General features: G+C 45.1%; 1 protein-coding gene across 1 annotated transcript in view; it reads left to right on the forward strand.

Annotated features, from left to right (window-relative positions):
• The first annotated feature begins 34 nt into the window (after positions 1–34).
• Positions 35–24,648, forward strand: part of CHST10 (carbohydrate sulfotransferase 10) — a 30,187-nt gene continuing 5,573 nt past the window's right edge. The window contains exons 1-6 of the mRNA XM_049651367.1: positions 35–344; positions 2,292–2,355; positions 10,838–10,951; positions 11,505–11,632; positions 18,631–18,722; positions 24,170–24,404. Coding sequence (XP_049507324.1) covers positions 10,905–10,951; positions 11,505–11,632; positions 18,631–18,722; positions 24,170–24,404 — 502 coding nt within the window. The 5' untranslated portion in view covers positions 35–344; positions 2,292–2,355; positions 10,838–10,904. The remainder of the gene's footprint in view (positions 345–2,291; positions 2,356–10,837; positions 10,952–11,504; positions 11,633–18,630; positions 18,723–24,169; positions 24,405–24,648) is intronic.

The following is a 24,648-nucleotide window of genomic DNA, read 5'->3' on the forward strand; positions in this document are numbered from 1 at the left end:
TCGGGGCGTCCGTCCTCTGAGGGAGGCGGGGGCGCGCACAGCAGGCTAGGCGGCGCGCGCGGGCGGGCGCCGCGTGGGGCGGCGGCGAACTCGCCCCCAGGAGAGGGCCTAGGGCTCCTGGCTTCCTCCTTCCGGCGCGCCGCCTCATCCCGGGCCGGGCGGGCCGCGGCACGGAGGCCGCCGGTGGCGGCGCCGAGGCGTCCGGGCGGGGTGGGCCTCCCGCGCTCCCGGGACGCTGGGACCCCCGCGCGCTTCGGCCCCAGGCCCGCGAGGCCCGGGCAGAGCTTCGCCGCCAGCTCTGCGGAAGGGCCCGAGGACCCCGGCGAGCTTCGGCTCCGCGGAGGGTGAGCTCGGGGACCGGCGGGGTGTGGGTGTCGTAGACCCCGGGGCCCCGACCTCCACCCCGTCCCGGGTGGACAGGAAAACGGGGTGAACCGGTCTTTCTTTGTGAGCACCATCCCAGTGTGTTTTGGTGACTTGAAGACCTCTCTAGTTGGTGGGATTAATGAGAGGAACCTTCATCACGGTAATTATGCAATAAGGCGGCGTCCTTGTTGCGGGATGGTGTGACCGGTGGAATGATTGATATTTGGTGATCTATAATTTACTTCTTTCATTTTTGGCTGAGAATTTGCATTTGTGATTGGGTGGAAAGAGAAAGAAAATGTTTCACTTGAGTGCAAGGAGCATGCAAAGAGAGTGAGAGAGAGCAGGGAAGAAGGAACATGTGCACCCTTTCCTAAGTGCACGATTAAGCACGGTTTTGGTGGGTGAGAGGGGAAAGGATGGTTGGAAACGCATCTTTCCTGCCAAATAGGCTCCAGAATGCTCTCAGCCCTGATTTTGATAATGAAGGACTGGTCAGAAGTTGGAGGTTGAGGTATAAATTTCTGCACTTCTGGCTAGGGAGATGAACCAGGTTTTCCAAAAGCTGTCGTTTTTGTTTTCCAAGTCTCTAAAGGCAGGAAAGGGCCGGTCAGTGAATGAATAGAAGGCAGTACAGCCAGGTTCTGTCTGGTTAGCTAAGCGGGAGGACTGTCATAAAGAGTTTTTTTGTCTGAAGCACCCAGAGGCTGGGGCTTTGGGCCATAAAGAGTTGGGTATTGGTCAGTTTTAACTGCCAGAGTGAGAAATGTCTCAGACATTCTTAAAATTAGCTCAATTTAGCTCGGGCTTGCTGATCTCCAGTACCTACTTATTCACTCTGAAATTTTCAGTGACTGGGTTAAAAAGAAAAGACCCAAAGAGAAACTAACCCCCCCCTCCCATTTTGAGCCCATCTTGGCTCAAAATTGGAATTTCCATCTTTGCTCTTGACCCTGAAAGAATAGAATCTCAAAGAAATACCTGAGAGGAAAATTCTTTCCTTACCCAAAGTGAAAACCAGAGTGCTTGCAAAACTGAACAAAGAAAGAAAAGAATCAGGAAATATCCTAGGCAATTTGCAGTTATATTCAGATCATTTTTCAAATGCTTGAGGTTGTACAATAAAAGGGTGGGAGAAAGCTAGAAATAGAAATGGGGGAGAGGTGAATTCAGGACCTTTGAGATTGCAGGAATGAAGAGTCTTTTTTCTTCTGATATAGGTCTGGAAGAATCTGGATGTGAGTACGTAAAGCTTCATCTTTCCATCTGCATAACGTGAAATTGCTTTTAATTTTAACATTGAACTCTTAAGAGTAAAAGGAAACACAGCTAGACTGTGCTACATGCATCCCAGGCAGTTGGGGTTGTATTATGTGTTAAATGAGTTGTATGTTTATTTTGTCAGCCAACTCTATTAAATCTGTAATCTCTAATTCCACGCATTTGGCTTGTTTCCAGTTACTCATTCATGATGTGTCATTTGGCTAGAAATTGCCAGGATGTTAAAGCCTAAAGAAATACAAAACCCAAAGAACATCTTGCATTGGAAGATTTCATCATCCCATCATCCTCTACAGGAATTCTTTACCCAAAGAATTCTTTATGACATTCTTTATGTCAAACATAAAATAGATATAACAGGATTTAATTATTTTTTGCAACAGAACTTATTTCATTTTTTGTATGAATTTACATGAGTTTTTTAAACAGGTACTTCTTTTGGTACATTTAGAATATTTATTCATTTGTCAAAAATTCCATATACAACCCACCTCTGTAAGAAACCTGTTGTGCAAACTGTACTTGAATAATCAAAGTGGTTGACTGTTTCCAAAATATAAACCAAGTTGTGTTACATAAGATCTTATCATTTTTAATGGTGCTTATTGTTTGTTTTTTTTTTTAATTATCCTATACGGTGACAGGAGGAACCAAGAACCTCAGGCAGAGCAAATACTTCAAGGAAATGTGGACCCCAGGCTTCAGAAGGTGCGTGAAGGAGAATGTGATCTCACTAGTTATTTGAGATTCCTGTCATTTAGTATTCTTACTGCCTCTTTTCTTGCTTGTATGGAAATTTTGGGAAATTTAAAAGCCTTAAGTAGGAGTATGTACACTTCTACTTAGAAATGTTTCCTGAAATATAATAATAGAAGCAACCTCTTCAGCCTGGGATTAAGTGAGTTTGGTACTGGCTGAGAGCAGTGCCTGAAGTGTAGATAGCCCCAGGCAGGCGTTTGCTGTTTGTTATTGTTATTCATGAGAATCTGTCTCAGACACATTCTTCAGCTGGACAGAGTAAGGGGTATGTTTTCATCCTGGTAACTAAGGCTGATCAGTCGTTCTGAGACTGTAAATTTTAGTAATGATTAATGGCCCAGTAGACAAAGGAAATTTCTGAACTTAGATTGAGAGAAGCCCTATGAATTTAGAAGTCACAGCGACTGTCATGGCACTTTATATATATATTATAAATTCATACACAATATTTTATCTTACTACCTTGTCATTTTTAGTGATTTTATTGATTAGGTAATGACATTTTAGGTCCAAATACAAAGATACGGAATAGTTGATTGTTGAATGTCCCCAGTTGCTCCAGCCCTCAGCTACCTAATCTCCCTTCTTCCTATCAATCCCCCAAAGGCTACCAGTTCCTTGTGCATTACCAGGCTTTTTTGTTGAAGTTTGCCTTAGTGCCTGGTTATGTTTTGAATTACTGTTTTAAAAACTGAACACCGGACTCGTGATCCTTTCCCTGGGGTATGTATGTGGTGGGGGTGGGGACTCAGGAGTTGCCAGCTCAGTAAAGGACCCTCGACAGGATGCTTTATCTGGGCCACTTCCTAGCCCTTTAGCTCACTCAGCATGAGGGACACTGTCTCCTTGCTGCTTTGGGGCCACTGGGACACCGACCAAGCTGTTGGCTCAGGTGCTACATGATTTCCCTCACTCTATTCCATCTCTTCTCAACATTCCCCTTACCCTTCTCTCAATCGTGGCACTTAGCACTTGATGTGATTATATATATTAATAGCTCTATTTGTTTATGGCCTATCTGCCTCTGTAGAAGCACCATGAGAGCAGGGAGTATATGTTGTCATATTCCCGAGGCCTAGAACAGCTCCTGGCTCAAAGTGGGCACTTTGTCAATATTGCTGAATGAATAGATGAGATTTGGGAAAAAAGCTATTGTAAACAGAGTTAAATGGGCTTATTTACCACAGGACTTTTTCAGAACCTTCAATAAGCAAGCATGCATAGAAAAAGTAGAACAAGGCAGGTGGGAATCAAGATCTTCAGCACAAACCCAGAAAGGTTTTGTGTTTTTGGATGGCAGCTCAAACACAGGGAAAAGCCACTGGCAGGAATATTATTGGCAGCTGACCAAATGGATTTACAAGCATCTTTTTGCAAATGCAGGGGAGAGAGAATTTGCACCAGAAGATGGCAATAGAACCAAACCCATTGTTAGTCATTACAAACATGTACAATGTGCACTTTTAGTTTAGAGAGAGGGGAAAAAAAAGAAAAAGACTGGATTTCTGGTAGGTTCAGCTGTGTTCTTGCTTAGCTCACCCTGCTTTCCACATAAGAGGGGAAACCACCTTATCCACTAGTTCTGACTTGTGGGGTTTTCTGAGTCCAGCCCTCTGGCTAGGTCTCAGAACCTGATATCTTGAAGTGAAACTCTCATTTAATGACTGGAAATAAGAAAGCTCTGAAGATGGGTATGCTGACTCCTGGGGGCCCAGGGGCCCTTTCGGGGCAGCACACTATGACCACAGGGGGCCTGGGGCACGCTCAGGTTTGCCACCATTAGCTGCAAGAGGCAACTTGGGAGTTGTCTTGGCTCCTTGAACAAAGGAGAGTTAATTACAGAAAATGTCAGGCTTTTTAAAGGCCATTTGTCACCGGGCTGCAGGGAGAGCCGTGGCCCTTGGCAGAGCCATGGAGGAAAGACTGTTCATTTTAAGCCCCAGTCTCTGCACACAGAAATAGTGAGTCTTGAGGGTGTCATTGTTGGACAGGAGGTAAACCCCATGGAGAATTTGTATATTCAGGGGAAGCAGTGCAGGTAGTGGCGTGGGCTTGGAGGAGTTGGGCCTAAGGGAATTTGGAATCCCTTTCTTCTTTGTTTAAACAAATGGGGTGAATTACTGTAATTTTTCCAAGGTCAGACCAAATCCAAATTCTACAGAGGCTAGTTACCTCTAGGCAGGAGGGCTGGAAAAGAACAAATGGGAACAGTGATAGAGGTCTATGATTCTAATTAAACCTTGTTAAGCTGTTTTTTCAGGGTACATGTACATCAATAGATGCTAGTTGACAGATAATCTCTTGCTACTGGTTTTCATTCTTATAATGGAAAGAAGTGGTGGGAGAATGGCTATTATGTCAGAATGCCTAGAATCTGCATTTTAATAAGATCCCCAGGGATTCATGTGGGCATTAGAAGTTGAGGAGGGCTGGGGGCTTGGACCAGCAGTTCTCAGCCCTGGCTGCTTATTAGAATCCTGTGTGGAGCTTACAAAACAAGTCCTGGATCCATCTCCAGAGATTTGTGTTGTTTGGGCTCCAGTGTTCTTGGGGCCCAAGACATTGCTATATTATTTAAAAGCTCCCCAGGTGATACTAAAGTACAGCCAGGGCTGGAACACTGCCCTAAACATAAAGCCAAACACCATTAGGTAGATACCTAGATTGAGAATGCATGTAGTCTCAAAGCAGAAGCATGCTATGGCTAACTGGAACCCCTAGTCTGTAGGATTTCTGAAAATCCAACCCATCAGATACTGTGGATCTTACTAGTTGTGTGCTAGTTTTTAGAGACCTCAACTATGATGATGGTAAGCTAGTTTTTAGAGACCTTAACAACGATGACAATGATGATGGTGGTGGTGGTGGTGGTGGTCTAGGACGGTAGGTCTAGGTGGTGATGTGAACCGCTTAGCTGGGTTAGAACACTCCTGCTCCACTTACGGAAATGATGTTGAGCCTGCGGAATGGCCAGGTAGATGGTGCTTTACATTTTTGACTCTGTGCCTGAGAAACAGCTTCAAAATTTAAATCAGATCATGACACTACTACCTTTCTTCTCATGGAGAGCTCTCTTCAGTGGCTTTGCATTGCTCGCAAGGTGAAACTAAATTCCATAACTGCTGTTTTAAGATACAGTGTTGTGTGACCATATCTGCTTTTGCTCGTCTCTAACCGTGCTCTGGAAACTCCAGCCACAGGGGCTTCCTTTGGTTACTCAGGGGCCCCTGGCTTACTCCTGTGTACCCCCGGGCCGCTATTCCTTGCTGGTCACCTGGTCTGGAACCTGTGCCTTTACCGCCTTACGAAACTGCTATCTCTCATCTCTGCCTAGGTTCTGTCCCGTTGTATTTTCCTCTCACAGCATCATGTCTTTCTATCTCATACCACTTAGGGGATAGACTCTTTGATGCATGTGGGTGTCTCCGTTAGACTATAGGCTCCATAAGGACATAAACTGTGTATATGTGTTTGGTTTGGGACTCATTGTTGTATCCCTGGCATTTATTTTTTTGGATGGATGAATATACGTTTTCATGATGAATTTGGCAAATAAGTATTTTTTAGGTTATTGTGTCCTTAAAACTATATGCAGATATACATCTACTCCTGTTTGTGTGTTATATGTTGTAAACTGTAGAGATACCAGCCCTGAGGGGAAGGGTATTTTGAGAGGGACCAGGCTTTAGTCTTACTGGTTCTGGTTGGTGCACGTAGCACATGACTTGGAGAACAAGTCCTGGTTTATCTAAATTTTTGCCATGACAGCTTTTTCTCTTAAGTCTATGTGTGATTTGTGAACTGCCTCACTGTAGATGATGAAAAAGGTAAGTGCTTAAAAATAGTGCATCTCTCCACCTCAGGCTTTCTCCCCGCAGCAGGAGCCTCCCTAGAAAGCATCCGCATATAATGTAGTGTTTCCTTGCAGGCCCTGGGTGAACAAGCCTTCCCATCTTCTGCAGGAGGCCCTGCCTTTCTCTGTGCAGGGAAGACCACCCTCCCTAACCCCTGCTGCTGCTTCTGTCAGAGGAGTTGAGTCTTACAAAGCGTAACACCCCGATGGAGGAGTAGGTCTGGAGGGGTAGGTCTGGGGTACAGCGTGATTAGAGCCAGGCAGGGGCATAGGGGGCCTCCAGCCTTATTTGTAACACTTTCTTTCCTTTACAAACACTCAAGTAAGTACAGCAAAACTGTTAGAGCCCAGAATCTGTTTTTGTTATTTTATTCTTTGTACTTTATGTTTTAAATATTAAATTATTTTTAAAAGCTAAACAAAAACTAGTGAAGACAGATATATTTACTAAATATTCAGACACATGTTGAATTTGTCACTTAACCACATTTTCTCCTGGCTGGAAAAGTGTTTACCATCCATTTCCAAGTGGTAAGGAAACTGCGGTTAGTAGAAGTCAGGTAGAAAAAATAAATAAAAACACCAGGGTGCATGTATGTGAGTGGCATTATTTGTATTTTGTCAGCTTTTATTATAAAATGGATACATGCTTGCTGCAAAAGTTTTTCTTTAATGTATAGATGTACAAAGCAAAAAATAACTGCTCTCATCCTCTCAAGATTGTATTGTATACATGTATATATATGTTTATATGTGTATATAATCACATACCTTCATATATGTAATTTTTTTACAGATAGGGTCACACATTCAGCTTTGCAACTTGCCCTTTCTGTTTACATATAAATTGACATTTTGAATCTATGTTATTGGCTTGCCCTTCAGCACAGAGTTTTATTTAAAAATAAAAAAAATTTTTGGACTTCAGGGACATTTATTAACCCCTCCTGGTCAGTATGTTTAAGTTGTATGTCTGTTCAAATGCATGTAATGCTGTGATTTATAAAATGTGATTTTATTTGCAAGTAATATTGAAGTCCTAGTAGCTTTTAATTGTTTTCTAGACTCAGGTAATAGATATTAAATATATAACTACTCTCACGTGGATATTGGAGAAATATTTTGAGGTTGAAATTGGGGGCCTCAATCCTTTAAAGAGCTTGGAAACTCTCAGATAAAGGGTTGGGCAAGGTGCCTTCAAAAGTACCTTTCAGCTCTCCAGAGTTTTCCTGGTAAGTTTCTAGGTGGATGTAGTCATTCAGCAAATAATGGTGGTTGACTCCTTGAGCGCCCGGCACTATTCTAGTCCTTGGTGTACTTAGGGGCGCTTACATTCCACTATGGGAGCATATAGTGAATGACTGAAACATTCAGGCTATAGTGGGTGCAGTGAGGGAAATGAAACAAGGCAGGATGATGGAGAGAGGCTTTTGGGGGGTTCCAACAGGGTGGGGGGTGAGGGAGAGCTGCCTTCTCCTCTGCTGTGCACTGGGAGGGGAGCAGGCCCTGCTTATTTCACATTTATAGAATCCCAGTGGCCAGTAGAGAGCGCTCCCTTTCACAGTGACTACCCTCAGGCTCTGTGGCCTCCAGGGAGGCCTGCAGCAGGACAGAGGGTCATTGGCAGTCTTCAGCCTGGTCTGGGCAGCTCTACTCAAGACATCGGTGAGGGCCTGTGGTTTTATACACCTCAAGAGTACATTTTTTGGCAGAGGCTATGGTTTATGCACTCTTATGCAGAGGCTATGGTTTATGCACCACTTATGCAGAGGTTATGGTTTATGGTTTAAACTCTCCATATCTGCAGCCCCCAATCAGAGTCCCCAAGTGTCTTGGGCTATCCCTGCCATTTCATCCTGATGGGGATGAGAAGGAGGTGGGGGCCTTAAAACTACTCTTCTCCTGACCTGATGCAGCAGCCAGGCTTTGGGTAGGAGAGGGCAGTCTCATTCAGTAGGAGTCTAGTTGAAGTCACTTTTGGAGTTGAGCGGGTTTGAAATAAAATTGCCATCTGGAAGAAGACATTGGCCGATGTAAGTTGTAGAGGAGGTCTGTTGGCATGCTCTGTCTCAGAGGGGTCTCACAACACACTGGCAGGAATACAGTGGTGGTTTTATCCTGACAGATAAGAAACTTGGGTAGACTCTGGAAGAAGAGAATAGACCTATCCCCTACCCCCACCAACCCCAGGCCTGGGTGAAAGAGTAAAGCACTCCTGGCTTGAAATTAAAATCCAGGACTTAGGAAGGTAGGCACGGCGTCAGGATAATGCAGGTCTCACTATTCAGGTAGCCCAGATGTAGAAATCTGAGCCACTTGGCTTCCTGGAGAGCAGGTGATATGACCCTTCATTTTCATGTAAGTCTGTTTATTCATTATCTCCCTACTTTTATATAGAGGTGAGCTCAGTGGGCCGACTCAAATTAGATCCCTTCAGAAGGTTAGTTCCCATTAGAAAGACTGAATTCTTAAGCCATAAAAACCTCCCAAGTGCTGGCTTGATGTCTGGGGAGGGTGCTCAGGGGCCAAAAGTATAGCTCTGATCAGAGTAGGACACCACGAGTGGGCAGTGCCAGGAGGTTCCCCTGCTCTGCAGAGCAAGCGTGTGTATGAGGGAGGCGGCCCCGGTGGTTCCTCTCCTCTGTATCCACTTGTCCATAGCACTTCTCTTAGTAAAACATGGGTTGCAAGCCCCAGGCCACTCAGCCCTGGGACCTATTCCTCAGCCTCCAAGACTTCATGAAAACTGGTGTAAGGGAGCAAATGCCTCTCTGTTCTGGTTGCTTACCTCCTCTCTGGTACTTGTCTCCTTTCTTTTTACTCCCTCCCCAGCCCACACTGGCTCCTCTGCCTCTCTGCCATTCTGGAGTGCTCCCACTGTGACCCATGGGGATGGACCCCTCCGAGCATCACTGTCTTGGAGGGACAAGATCAGTGGACTCAGGACTGCAGTGCCCTATGCTGCTGGGCACAGTCTGTGCCTCACTTGTTCCCGGAAGAGAAGGATTAGGAGCTCGAGTCCTCTGGGATGAGAGTCTCACCTTTCTTTTCCTGTCTCCTTGAGACAGGCCATGTTGTTGCTTTCATTTCTGGCCACCAAGAAGGCTGTTTGCAGATCGAATTGGAAAGTCACAGAGGGTCAATTTATGTTTATAGAGGGACTGTTATGGGCCACTTAATCCTCATGACCACTCTGGAAGGAGGAGGACCCTGTCTCAGAGGTGGGAAGTCAAGGCTCAGGGAGGTTAAGTGACTTGCTGAGTCACAGAGCTGATGAGTGGTGGAGCCACCTAGGGCTCTCTGCTTTGTGCCATGCTGCCTCAGAAGAGAAGGACTAAAGGAGAAAGGAAGATTCAACCAAGGCAGGCCAGCTGGCTTTAGGTGATTAGAGAGGGGTTGGCATGCCCCATGTTGGGTAGTGTAGCCAAATAAAACACAGGACTGCCAGTGAAATTCAAAACTCAGAGAGGCAACAAATAGCTTCTCGAAGTATAAGAATATCCCATATAATATTTGGGACATATTTCTACTAAAACATTATTCACAGTAGTGCCCCCTTATCTGCAGTTTCACCTTCCGTGGTTTCAGCTACCCACGGTCAACTGCACTCTGAAAGCAGATGATCCTCCTTCTGACAAATGTTCAGAAGGTCAGTTAGTTGCCTACCGTTATGTCACTGTGCCTACATCATTCACCTCACTTCTCCTCTCCTAGGCATTTTATCATCTCACATCATCACAAGAAGGGTGAATACAGCACAGTAAGATACTTTGAGAGAGAGTCCACATTCACATACTTTTGTTCTACTGTATTGTTATAATTCTTCCACTTTATTATTAGGTATTGTTGTTAATCTCTTACTGTGCCTAATTTATAAATTAAAGCTTCCTATAGGTATGTATGTGTAGGAGGAACCATAGACTATCAAGGGTTCAGTACTATCTGTGGTTTCAGGCATCCACTGGGGGGCCTTGGAAAGTATCCCCCATGGATAAGGGGAGACTGCTGTATTCCTCATCTGAAATTCAGATATAACTGATTGTCCTCTATTTTTATTTATTTAATCCAGCAACCCTATTTGATGACCTCAGGAAACACACTGACTGGGTCTAATGTGTGATGAGCACTTGAGGTTGACAGAGGGTAGCTCCTGAGCCACCCTGTAAAGACATGGGCTGCATGGCAGATGGTCAGTTCCCCATTGCAGGATGTATTCAAGTATAGGCTGGATAACCACTTGGTAGAGGGAATTCAGGTTTCAGATGCCTGGTTCCAGTGAAATTCTGGGAGGTAAGTGTTGAGACAAGCAGGAGAGTTGATTACCTGGGTCCTCACTGAGCTCTGTCCCAGCTGGCATTCAGAAGCTCTCTGAAATCGTATGTCATCAGCACCTTGTTGACCTGTTCTCCCTGATGGCCTCAGTCAGCTAGTGAAAACCAACCCAGCCCACCATGGTTTCTTTAAGTGGTTTGGTTTGGCCTGAAGAAGCACTGTTAAAGGTGAAATGAAACACCCTTTTTTTGTCTCTCTTGCCAAGAATTGACTGTGACTTCCCTGTTCTTTATGTGTTCCCTGCAGCAGAGTGTGACTTCTGTGACCTGCTAAGGATTGACATGCCCTGCATCACTCCTCAGACAGTGATAGCATGAAAAACACCCACCCCCAAGGTTCTGCGCAGACTCTTGCAGGCAAGTGAATGGAGAGAGAGAGAAGCTCCAGTGTTCATTTTTACTGTTTTAGAGATTCTGTAGGTGTGGCTATGTTTATCTTGTCAGCATGTCCGGATTTTACACAAGGCCTGCTTGTAAGTGCCTTACTATGGCTTCTGCCCTCTGCAGATTACCACAGCAAAGGTCTGGCCCTTGGCACACCTCCTTCTGCCCACCTGCTTCCAGGCCTTGGCTGTCACTGGGCACCAGGAACATGTTCTGATGTTAGCTTGGGCCAGAAAGGAATCAAGAGGCAAATCTGCAAAAGCTTATCATGTATTCCAAAAACAAACAGAAATGGCTCGTTTCCATTAGAGTGTTTTACATTTTTTTGAATTATCAAATCGATAAGTTCATATTATTAAGAGTAAAATTAAGTTAAATACTAAGTCAAAATACCCTTCTATCAATAGAAAAAGATTTTCAAATATTTGTATTGATGCTACTAACTAAAATCACCTGTTCTTTTTATTACCTTTTGTTTAATTGATTTATTTATAAGTGCCAGGTGCATTTCACTTTTGTTTTCCAGGAAGAATTACTGAATGGCTGACATTTGACAACATGCACCACCAGTGGCTTCTGTTGGCCGCATGCTTTTGGGTGATTTTCATGTTCATGGTTGCTAGCAAATTTATCACGTTGACCTTTAAAGATCCCGATGGTAGGTATGCTTCCTTGTGGGATAGATTTCATCTAATCCACACAATGCTGTGGTACTGTTCCTGGGTACATGCACAGACGACCTTTGTCACAGAATCAAAAGAACTTTAATGCCAGAGGTGACCTTGGAGGTCACAGCATCCAATTCCTTCATGTTACAGAAGTGCAGGAGAGGAGGTGGAAATGGACGGAAGTCTCTTCCCCTGTATCTCCCCTGGGGCAGGTGGAGCATACTTTGTCTTTGGGCTTCCTTGGTGACCTCTTCCCAGCAATACCATTCTCTAGAGCATCTGGTAGGCTCCAGGCTTGGGACTTCCCCCTGCTTCATGTCGTCATGAGATGCTACCATGACTGACCAGCATCTCTGTGTTCTAGTTGGTGCTGTGTGCTGGTAGCCATGTGTTTGAAAGTCACCTTCAGTGTACTAGAAGGAAGGTGATTTAAATATGTGTTGGGTAGTCTTTTTTTTTTCTTTTAATCTTTATTTATTTTTGAGAGAGAGAGCTGGGGAGGGGAAGGGGTGGGGGGGTACAGAGGATCCGAAGCAGGCTCTGTGCAGACAGCAAAGAGCCCTATGAGGGGCTTAACTCATAAACCGTAGGATCGTGACCTGAGTTGAAGTTGGACGCTTTAACTGACTGAGCCACCCAGGTGCCCCTGTGCTGGGTAGCCTTTGAGGACTTTTTGATTCCCCTTACTTGACGTAGGTGTTCAGATGAAGACATTAAGTGCACCAAATCCAGCCTCAGAAGAACATATTTTAGTTTATGCCCTTGACCTTTGCTTACCTGGTCATCAGTGGTTTTTTTTCTACAAATTGGACATACTCTGATGGCTCCAAGATTGACCTGAGTACAGTGAGGCTCTCTCTGTGATCTGTGAGGTTGCTGGGTGTATGTAAGGAGGTGCACTGATGGTCATCTTGAACCCCAAGGTGACTCCTTCCATGGCAAAGTGAGGCAAGACAAACGGGAGATGTTGAAAAGACTCATGAGCAGATTCAGGGTGGCCTGACAACATCTGCCTAATGGGGAGGATGCTTGTGCACATGGGTGTATACGACATCTTCACTTTGCATAGCCCTATACACATCATCCTGCAGACAGCAGCCCTTAGGAAAGGGAGATCAGGAAAGTATCCGTTCCAGCTGTTTTCCCCACTTACTCCTGGTGGCTGCATGAACTGTGCCATCTGTGTGGCCAGCAGGTTACAGGGCCCTGCTCCAGCCCACAGAGCTCCCGGCTATGCTGAGGGCTGCCCAGCGCCCCCTGCCCCCCATTCTCACTCACTTGCTCTCGCTCTCTCACTTGCTCTCGCTCTCTCACTCTGTCTGTAGGGGAACAAGGCTGGAGGCAGATGTGCAGGCCTAAGAGAATGGCCCTGAAATTGACCCTAAGAGGTGGTTCTCAGCTCCAGTGTTTGCACTCAGTAACTCAGCTCCTTCATGCTCAGGCCTGACAGGCTGTCATTACAGGTGCCACCTGCACCTTCCAGGACCTCTCGTGAGAACCTGAGAGGTTTTCACAGCCTCGGGAAGGCTGTGTTAACTGCAGATATCTGAGGTGGCCAAGAGCATCACAGTGCATTGTGGATAATCACAGATAATCATGGTCCATACCGGGGGCCTCTGTCAGAACAGCAGGTGCTGAATCTTGGGGCGTCATTGGAATCTGAGACAATGATCTCAGCTTGACCATTTGGATGTTTCTCCAGCTGCTCTGGTATAGTTAAGTGTACCTGTGATGGAGAGCCCTCCTTCAGCATCAGAGGAGTGGTTCTTATCCTGTGGCACATTAGAACCATCTGTGGGACTTTGTAAACCTTTCTCTGCTGGCCCAACCAGAGACCAAGTCAGTCAGAGTCTCTAGGAGTGTGACCCAGGGGAGAACTGCAAATGTAGAAAGAGAGGCAGATGCTGAGGATGTGAGATCACTGTGAAAACGGGTCCACATCTACACATTTTACTCCTGATTCCCTTAAATGTCACCTAGTAAGTTAGAAGGCACTTTCAAAGGCAAGTCAGGAGGTTAAATTGTTTATGGTTTATTTTGTTTCAAAAAGTAGGAGTATAGGTAATATATTTTATGAGACACAAAAAATAAGTTGTGTGCCTCGAGTTGTAATATTCTCTGGTAGAATAGCCTCTGAAGGACATGTCATTCCTCAATGGTATCTGATAAGCGAGGTGTCATTCCACTAGGATGTGACAGGTTTCATGCTGAATGCTTTCAGAAAATTGTAGAAGCTCTAGAGGGTTTTGTGAAGTGGAGCAAATAGTCGAAGGGATAGAAGGTGAAACCTAGAGGGAAGGATGAAAGGCTTGAGGATTTTAAACCTGAAGGAAAAATCTGGTGCTGTTCAAGTATTTTTTGCACCCTTGGATGTTTGGTGTGGTTGCTGTGGTTAGTGAATGGGGGCGCAGGGGTGCTGACCACTTCTGGTGGGGACCTTAGAGGCAGTGCACACTTGGCCCCACTGCCCCTCCCCCTCCCCCCGGGAAGCCTGGCAGACTGCCTGGGAGGACAGTGTCAGCCCCACAGTGTGCAGGGAACATAAAGTGAGAACCCTTTGTTTTCAGGCCCCAAACATAACCCAGCCTTTCTTGAGCACACAGAACCTTACCTGATTGTCCCTAAATGCCTGGGTGGGGTCACGAAGACAGATGTTCACCGGCTTTCTGAATGAAGGAAAGGAGCTCCCATTGCTGGGTGTCTTCCAGTCTGGGTGATTGGGCAGGGATGGAACACCCACGAGAAGTCGAATACACAGCCTCTTGGAGGCTGTCAGTGAGGGCATCTCCTGCCACTCTAGGGTTCCATGGGTACAGACAGAGCATTTGTCTGGGGAGGCATTTAAACCCACTGGTGGATCTTGCGGCTGTATAGGAAACTGAATGAGGTTTGTGAACGTGTGACCGAAAGGGGTTTTCTCATGTGCTGGAATTTGTTTCACTCATGTTCACAGTGTTGTGGCTTTTGAACCAAAAGCACAATGTGAAGTACCATCACAAAGAAATAACTGACAACACAGTGCTCTCCTATATGACGAGGTTCTATTTTCTGTAAAGCAGATGGCACATCCTTGGTGTCAGCGTTCAGGGAGCTGATTGTAACTCTGGTGTTTGTGGGGCTGCTCCTTCTGGCTCTGACCTCTGGGAAATGGGGCTCTGTTCCAGAATCTGCCAGGGGACGAGTGTGTTTTCTTTTTACTCTCCTGTTCTTAATGATTTCCCTGCCACTTAAACTGATAGGAAGAGTGAATTTGTCTTGAAACACTGTTTAAAGTCTCACTTACCTTTTCAAAAAAATAGTTTTCTGGTCTTTCTTCAGCTCAGCAAGGAAGCCATGGAAATATTTGTGGAAATGACTCATCCTTGGTTAAAAAATTTCAGCGTCATACTGATCTAGGTTCAGGTGTTCTAACTGGACTGTACCACAAGAAATAAATCCCATTCAGTGACAGGAATTTGATGGCATGGTACAGTGAGACTTGAAACAAAAAACGACATCTTTGTGAATCTGGTGTGTGTGTGTAGACACTGATTTTTCTTCTCACTTCAATTTGACTTCCTCTTCCAATCTTTTGCCTCTGCTCAGCCCTTCACCTTGGCTGTTAGTCGCTTAAGGGTAGGGTCCGTGACCTGAACATCTTTGCGTGCCTTCTGCCTGCGTGTGATGGACAGGTGACTGACGCTGGGTGGCTGATGCACAGTGTGGTCAGGGAGATGAGTGGATGTGATCACTTCTAGAAGAACAACGGGGTACATCATTTGGCATGTTTAAAGACATTTTATAAAACATTGTAAATATAACGATGCCTGTAACAAAAGTGATCTGATGCTTTATGAGAACACTTGGCCTTACCTACAGGATCAGAATCCTTGATTCTGGACTTAGAGGCTTGTTCCTAAAGGTCAGGGTGGAGAAGGAGACTGTCCCTTGATCTTAGTGAGGATAATAGCATCTGTGAAAACAAATGGTTGTTGACAGAGCAACAGAAATAAAACAAATCCAAATGTAAACTGTACTATCAGTTTTATTTGAAGCAAATATCAAGAAGTTTAAAATTATAAAAATGATAAAAATTGGTGGATGACTGACTGGTGTTTGTGGTATTGGAAGGCAAGATGTTCCACAGTTGCCAAAGCTCGTTCTGTATGCTTCTGAGTGTGTGGAACAGGTTGCTTCAGAGATTCATTGGCAAGTCAGCTGTTTAGAATTCAGGATGCATTGTCCCATCTGAAATGTTATTAAGGAAGCTTAGGATTCTGCAAAATCCATTCAACCTGTGGCAGAACTAAGCATTGCGGTGCTAGTCTTAGAAGACACTGTCAGAACACGAAGTGACCAGATAGGCATAGAATGTGAATTTTCTTGTCAGCATGTCAGTGCCCAAAGATGACAGGTTGCAAAGGAGGAGGATGGATAGAGGCTGGTCTCTTGGAGTCCTTGGAGTGCATTCAGGAGCTTTGGGGGCTGAAGGCACATAGACAGGGCTCTTTGACCTTACTGCAGGTACAGACGAGCTCCTGCACACAGCTTTGGTTAGGATTGCGTTTTAAATCACATGTAGACAAGAAAAAAGATTTTAGTAGCGTTCCTAAAGGTATGTGGCAAAGAGGTTTTTATTGGAGTCCGATAACTCAAAGGCGTGTAACAGATGGGGAGAAGGGATTATTATTTTTGTCAGGTACTTGTAAGATGTTTTTGCCCTCCCTGGGCGAGGAGGATGTCAGCCCATGGTGCATACCAGCAGCAGTGCTTGCCAGGGCCTGGAGGAGGTGTAACAGCCAGACCAGTGCAGGTGGGGAGCTGTAGTCCAGTGTGCACATGTTGCTATTAATGACCCAAGAGGAGTAGGTTTTGATTATTTTTTAAAAGTGAAATAAATGTCCCTTTGTTGATGCTGTGTTATGCTGATTTTTGTACTTTTTTGGTATCTACTTTTTCTCTCTAATTATGTTTTTAGGCTTTGCAAAAATTTTTTTAATGTTTATTTAGAGATAAAGAGCATGCTTGCATGAACAGGGGAGAGGCAGAGAGAGGAATAGAGAGAATCCCAAGCAGGCTCCACACTCAGTGCAGAACCTGACTTGGAGGCTTGATCTCATGACCACGAGATCACGACCTGGGCTGTTACCAAGAGTTGGACACTTAATTGACTGAGCCACCCAGTGCCCCTAGACTTTGCAAAATTTTGGAAGCAAATGTTTCTTTGATTGTAAAGATCTGAAAATTATCTTTAAATTCTACTCAAAGGTTTCCCCCAAATCAGTTTTTTTGTAAATTATTACTCTGGACTAGCATTTTGTAAGATTCGTCTGGTCTAATCTCACTTTCCATGAATTTTTAAACTAATATGTAAATACTGACTTGACTGCTAACTTGGTTTTTTTCTAATTACCCTTTAATTTTGAGATCACTGTAGAGTCATATGCAGTTGTAAGAATGCAGAGTTCTGTGTACCCTTTACTCAGTTTACCCCAGTGGTAACATTCCAGAACTACAGTGCAGAGTTACAGTCACAATGTTGACAGTGATACAGTCAAGATGCAGAAATCGCCATCACCACAAGGATCCCTGAGTTGCCATTTTATAGCCACACATCCCTCCCTCTCCCTGTCTCCCATCCCTGGCCCCCACCCCCCTTGAAAACCACTAATCTATTCTCCATAATTTAAGAATGTTATGTACAGTATGTGACCTTTTGGTTTTAGCTTTTTTTTATTCAACATAATTTTCTGGAGATTCATCCAACTTTAATTGGGTGTATCAATACTTTGTTCCTTTTTATTGACGAGTTATATTCCATGGTATGGATGCACCACTGTTTGTTATCCATATACCTGTTGAAGGACATCTGGGTTTTTTTCCATTTTGGGGCTTTACAAATGAAGTTTCTATAAACATTTGTATATAGGTTTTTGTGTGGATATAAATCTTCATTTCTCTGGGATAAATGCCCACGAATGCGATTGCTAGGTCACATGGTAGTTAAATGCCTAGGTTTTTTGTTTTTCTTTCTCTCTCTCTCTCTCTCTTTTTTTTTTTTTTTTTTGTTTTTTTGTTTTAGGGGTAGGGAGGAGCAAAGGGAGAGAGTGAGAGTATTAAGCAGGCTCCATGCCCAGTGTGGAGTCTGACTTGGGGCTTGATCCCACAACCATGAAATCGTGACCTGAGCCGAAATTAAGAGTTGGATGCTCAACCAACTGAGTCACCCAAGCACCGTGCTTAGTTTCTAAAGAAACTGCCAAACTGTTTTCTAGAGTTCCTATGCCATTTTACATTCCCACCAGCCATGTAAATTAGTCAGTGTCTCTACGGCCTCATTATCATTTGGAGTTTTCACTATTTTTTATTTTAGCCATTTTGATAGGTCTGTAGTGGTATCTCATTGTGGTTTTCATTTGTATTTGCCTGCTGGCTAATGACCTTGAGTAGCTCTTCATGTGTTTATTTGCCATTTGTAGATCCTCTTCAGTAAAATGCCAGTTCATGTCTTACCCATTTTCTAATTGGATTTTTTTTTTTTTTGTCTGCAGAGTTTTGAGAATTCTTTACATATTCCAGATACTAGTCCATCGTCAGATATTTGATCTGCAAATATCTGCCCCCAGTATGTAGCTTGTCTTTCCATCCCCTTCATAGGGGTTTTGCAGAGCAAAAGTTTTTTTGGTGAGAGTCAGTTTATCAGGTTTTCCAAAGATTTTCTCCTATGTTTTCTTCAAAGTTTTATTACATTTAATTGCTGATCCATTTTGCATTCATTCTCGAGTAAAGTGTGAGGTTCAGGGAAAGGTTCATTTTTTTGGTCTATAGATGTCCAGTTGCCGGAGCATCGTTTGTTGAAAGGCCTTTCCTCCACCTAACTGATTTTGTACCTGTGTCCAATGTCAGTTGGCATATTTGTGGGGGCCTCTTTGTGGGGCCTCTGTTCTGTCTCGCTGATGTGTGTGTCTGTTCCTCCATAAGAATATGCTTTAACCTCTCTGTCTCCTAGCATACAGTGCGAAACAGGAATTTCTGTTGCTGACAGCCGTGCCAGATGTGGGGAAGTTACCCGGAGAGAAGCACTTTCCTGAGGAACTGAAGGTGGGCACAGCAAGGCAGAGGGCAATGAGGAGCAGAGCTGCTTCTCTCCAGTTTCACTGTGGTGTCTTCTTTCCACCTGCTGTGGCCCCATTGGGTCCCCTTGTCGCATGGGAACTAGCCTCCCCTCTGCTCATGTCAGCTGGTTTCCTCTAACCATCACTTTCTGCTTCATAGTTGTGACTTCTGTTACTTCTGCACCTTTCTGCTCATCTTTTTTAGCTTCTCTTTGGAGGTGGCATGGTCACATCTATTTTTATGTTCCTCACAGTGCTTTGTACATCATGGATCCTCTGTAAATGTTGATTGTGTTGAATTCCTGACCAGCTGAGAAGGAGCCTTGGCGGGGGAATGGAGGATGTTGGGCAAGATCAGGAGAAAACCAAGACAATGGGAAAAGGTCTCTGACCCAGAATCCTGGAACTTTAAAGTTAGGAGGGGGTATTGGACCAAGGAGCAGCTAATCTCCCCTCCAAGCACTATGGATAAGAGAACCGAGTTTAGGGAAAAGGCTAATCATCCCGAATCATCTGGGCATTAGTGGCAGAGCCCAAGGCTGCCGACTTCTACTCAGCACTCTTCTTGCTTGACATTCTGACTCCCAAGTCTTTCTCCTCAAGCTCCTTTTACACAAAACTTCCTAATCGTTCCCCAGCCAAGATGAGGAGCATACTCTTGAGATCCCCTCTTACTTCCTAACACCCATTCCGTGGTTTGGTTTGCAGTTATGCCAAAAGAAATGAAATGGGTAGACCGAGCTAGAAGACATTTATCAGCCCAGAATTTAACCATAGAGAAGGAGACAGTTCCTGTCCTTGATTTGCACAAGAAGGACAACAGATTAGAACCTGACAAAGTCTAGAAAGTGTGCACCTGGTTAGAGTGAAGTACTTTTGGAGTTTACAGGTTGTAGGACACTGATTGATTTGTCCGGTCTGCAGAACTCCCTGAAGCAGACCTGGAATGTTGCTTTTAGGTTGAGGCATTTCCAGGGCAAGGGAAGAGAGTGGATGGACCACAGAGACAGGAAACCAGAGAAACCTGAAGGAAATAGGAGAGTGGCCTTAATAGAAGGGGGTAAGGAAATAAATGTTTAGTTACTGGCATCAGTAATGACACAGAGGTGGGGTAAGAGTTTCACAAGAGAAATGCAGTGCTCTGAGACCAGGGTGCTGGTAGGATGCTGTGACTTGAAAAGAACAAAAGTGACCATCCTGGGGTGTGGCACTCTTAGGGGACAGAGGAACACACTTCCTGCAAAGGCTGTTGGCCTGCACGACTAATTGTGGTTGGAAATACTGCACCAGAACATGCCCTGCAATTCACAGAAGACTTTACTGAGTTTTAATCTTACCCGTCCTCAAAAACAGCCCTCTGAGCCGTAAGTATTTTTATTCTCATTTTGCATTTGGAAAGTGTGAGGCTCAAGGAACAGAGCCAGTGTATCAGGGACAGCAGGTAGTGGGCGGGGACTTTCAGCTACATGTCCCCTGTCCCCTGCACTTTCTCGCATCAAGGGGTGTGAGGGAGTGGGGAACAGTGGTCAGACTCAGTGCTCTGAGACCAAGAGTTATTATGTTAAACTCAGCAATGTCTTCCCAAAAGAAAGGTGACTTCTAAAGGTGATCAGGTTGTGTAGCTCACCTTTAAGAGTTTATTTTGCACAGTTGTCGAGTGAATATTTTGTACACCTGAAACTAATACGATGTTGTATGTTGGTTATACTTCCAATTTTTAAAAACTGCAAAAGAACGTTTATTTTGTGCTAAATATAGCTGAATATTTGAATGGAAAATAATGTCAGTCATTAAAATTGGTTTAGTATAGTTGCAAAGGAAGAAAACAGAAAACCATGCCAGTCCATAAGCTCCATTGAATGAGCAGTTGTCTTCCTTTATATTTAATGCTTAAGCTTGAAGAAAAGCAAATTTGAAAAGGAGGAAGATTTTCTGCAGTTTCTTGAGAACTTGTTTGGAGGTGCTGCCCTGCGATGCATTGGTCTTGAGTGTCATCCGTGATCCAGGTTAGATCTGAGGTTTAAAGCAATTGGAATAGAGTGAGGAGAGGAGACAGAGACTGTGTCGATAAGTAAGCAAGAGTTGGGGTCAGGGAGGGAATGAGGTTAAATTAGACTCCATTTATGAAAGCACGAAGGCAAAGGCCAGGGGGGGTGGGCTCGTGCCCGTGCTCCCTAGGGAGGAAGACAGGTCCCTGGGAAGGATCAGAGCTGGGTAAGTCTGCAGGTGCCCGCTCTCACTTCTAGAATGTCTTGACCTCAAGAAGTAGCCATTAGGAATTCCCAAGACACTCTTCCCTTCACCAGGGAAACCCAGGAAATTCAGTCAAACCTGTGAGAAGGGATGTCAGGGAGTTTGGTTATGGCAGATCCATGAGGGAAAGCAGAGAACTGGTGTGGTGGGGTGGAATCCTCTGTTACAGTCTTTCCAGTGTGTTCTCATGTGTTTTGGAAGGCTATATCTCTCTCCCCCATTTTACACCTGACTTAGTCCCAGGGGAGGACTCGTTGTTACAGCAGCCTCATAAATGATTGCTTTGGAAACCTAGTGCATTTTAACAGATAAAAGGCCATTTTGGTCCATTCAATAAAGTTAATTTAGGGGACCATCTGATTTGAATTCTTGGAAGAAGTTCTGTGTAACTTAAAAGGAATGAATAGACAATAAACAGCAACAGAAACATTTCAAAATGCTGAGGAAAAGAGCCACAGTGGAGGTGGCCAAAGGAGTGGGGTTGGCAGAAACAGACTCTTTATTCAGAACTGCCTTTCAGAATGCTTCTTGGGAAGTCAGGAGATCTCTGTGGGCAGACATTCTACCGTGATGTGAACAGGGAGGGGGTAATAAGTCACTGAGGACAGGGTGTCACTGAACTGCTGGCATATTCCCTCTGCCTGCTCTGTCTTCCTCATCTCCTACCCCCCAACACACACTCAGGGCATGTACACCCTCATGTACATGGACAGTGCCATATATTCTTACTCAGCTGAGGCTTTCCCCGTGTCTCCACAGAACACTGAAACCAGCCAAACACAGAGTAAAGACTCGATAAATACTCGTCAAACAGTTGACTCTCCTGAGTGACGGAGCAGTAGAATTTTGAATCGAGTGTTAACAAAAGCCATTTTCTGTTATAGATATTCTGTTAGGTTCTAAAGCGGTCCCCAAAAGTGTATGTCATAATTTGGAACTTGAGCTTTTTCATCTTTTTTGTTTTTTTAAGTCCACTTGCTCTTAAGAAGGAAAGTCAAATGAACCCATTTTGCGTCTGCTTTCCTTGCCAACCATACTGACTCATATCTGATTTATTGGGCAGTGGAAAGGCCCTGTGGCCAATTCAGGAAGTGTCTAGAAATAGTGGTTGTCATTCTGTAGAAAAGGGGAGGAAGGAAAGAAGAAAAGGGTTCATAGCTGGTAAGAAAGGGACAGGCCAGCCCTGCAAAGAAATTCAGGGGGATCTGGCAGAGTTGTGGCTTTTAGTTAGTGAAGATCATGCTGAAGAAAAACAAAAATGTGCTATGTTTGTAGAGCTACCTTTGGATACATAAAGTAACCCAGATGTGGTAGAAACCCAACCACAGAGGACTTGGACCAGTTTTCTAGAACCTCTTAGAAGTCTTTATAGGTGCTCCCCCCCCACCAGGCAATAGTTTTAATTCATCTTTTTTATGAAGAAGTAAGTTATGTTCATTTTGTATTTTAAGGAAATAGCCAGCATTAAAAGGAAAAAACATCAGCTACGGTCCATCACAATCCGTGGCTCTCTTCAGTCACTATCAGAAGTTTTATTATGTTTCCTTTTTTAAAAACATTCATTGAGGTATAACACCTGTATGGTGTAAAACTACATTTCCTGAATGTCAAGCACATGGTTATGTGTCTTAACCTGCGTTGAAGGAGAGGGGGCGGGCTCTGCACCCTAGTGGTGTGAGTAGTGTGGGAAGTGTAGCCGCTGTGAGCAAATGGTGGAGCACACATCAGCACTAGTTTCTGCTGGAAGGAGTCCTCCCACCTGGTGGGAAGATCCATGTGAGCTGTGGGGCGAAGTCTGATCCCAAAACCCCTGCCCACCTCCTAATCTAGGCCTCCTAACCTAAAATGACTTTCTCCCTCTGTTGCACATGGGCCTAATCCCTGCCCCCGTGTCCTGAGGAAAAAAAGACATTTTCTGAACAGGATTACAGATGGCTCCCTGCCTTCCAGGCAAATCAGCCGTGAGACCCACACTGACCTATCCTGGCAAAATTTGTAACGTGCTGGAACATGACAGAAAAAAAATCCTACAGGCACCCAGGTATTAAAAATGGGTTGCCTGCAAAGAGTGGCAGTCAGGTGGGCCGCACGTGCACCTCCCTGCAGCCATCGGTGCCAGCCTGAGGTGTCCTAGGGACGGTTTTCACCCTGAAGACACACTCTGTGTGTGAAGGCTACAGAGGAACTGTCCTAGCTACACACAGACTGGGAATGATACTGTTTCTGAGAGGAGAAACTACTGAGAGACCTACTTCAGATAACTCGGAGGTGAACAAAACAAACGCTTCCGAATCCAGACGGCATATGATAAAAAAAACAACAGCCACAGCGTCCTGGTGCAGCTTGCACCCCAACCTCAGAGGCCCAGCCGGAGGCCGTGCCCGCAGCTGTTCCCGTGGTCCTGGGCTGGTCGTAGGCTGCCAGCACGCCCACTTCCGCTTGCTCCCAGGCCCGCTTTCCCGGCAGCCGGGGGGATCTCTGGACCCATGCTCACGCGGATGTATTCACCGGGTGGGAGGACGTGCCCCGACACCTGCCCGCAGTGTCCACGCCTCGGGTACAGCTGACACCGCTACCGCGCAGAACTCGTCCCCTTTGCTTAAACCACAGTACAGGGAAGCTTAACCGCGTGCTTGTCACGGAGGAGGTGGAATAATGGCTTTTGCATTTTTAAAACACACTGAGTTAATTTAGTTAATAATTTAATCATGAATTTTAATTAAACTGTTTTACCAGTATACCAGAGGGTCTTCCAAACAGCCAGCACGTGTGTTGATGACTGGTCCTTAGGTACAGATCACATACGTACACTCAGAATTGAGTGGAAGGAAGTGCTAGGGAGCAGGAAGGGGGCAGAAACTGGCCTTCACTAAGATCCCTGAATGCAAAGTACCCTGCTTGTCCAAGAAGCTATGGGCCACAATGCTTGCCATCAGCCAAGTGTCCGGCGGCTCACCCACTGCTGCCTCCTAGGTCTGTGCAAGCTGAGGAGAAAGAAGCATCTTCATGTCTCTGCTGAGCTTTGGTCTGGCACATCCATGTAGCCTGAATCCCGTGAAAGTGAATGGTACCTACAGAGCTCTGCTCTTCCTATGAGGTCAGGGGGCAGGGCCTCCCCGATGGCTTCTATTTTCTATTAACAAGGCCCTTGTGCCTCTTTTGCCTCCTTGTTACTTGCAGCCGACCGGGAAAGTGCTTTCAGACAGCCGGCTTGTTCAACCCCTGGTCTATATGGAGCGCCTGGAACTCATCAGAAATGTCTGCAGGGATGAAGCCCTGAAGAATCTCTCACACACTGCAGTATCCAAGTTTGTCCTGGACCGGATATTTGTCTGTGACAAGCACAAGATTCTTTTCTGCCAGACTCCTAAAGTGGGCAACACCCAGTGGAAGAAGGTGCTGATCGTGTTAAACGGTGCGTGCAGCGCCTGGTGGATGTGTGTGGTCAGTGGACAGCAGGGTTTGCCTGGGGAGGGGCACTGTGGCCTGGGCAGGGGAGACGGAGGAGGACTGCAGTAAGGAGCTAAGGGAAGGGACAGTTGTCCTGGAGGGGCTGCTAACCTTGTAGTCAGTTCTCTGTTGTTTTCCCTGTTGAAGTTGTACTTTAAAAGTTGGTGGTTTAAAAGTTTTAGATACTGAGGTTTTCAAAGGGCTCTGCC

The sequence above is a fragment of the Panthera uncia genome (assembly GCF_023721935.1).
Source record: "Panthera uncia isolate 11264 chromosome A3 unlocalized genomic scaffold, Puncia_PCG_1.0 HiC_scaffold_11, whole genome shotgun sequence".
NCBI classification, from domain to species: Eukaryota; Metazoa; Chordata; class Mammalia; order Carnivora; family Felidae; genus Panthera; species Panthera uncia.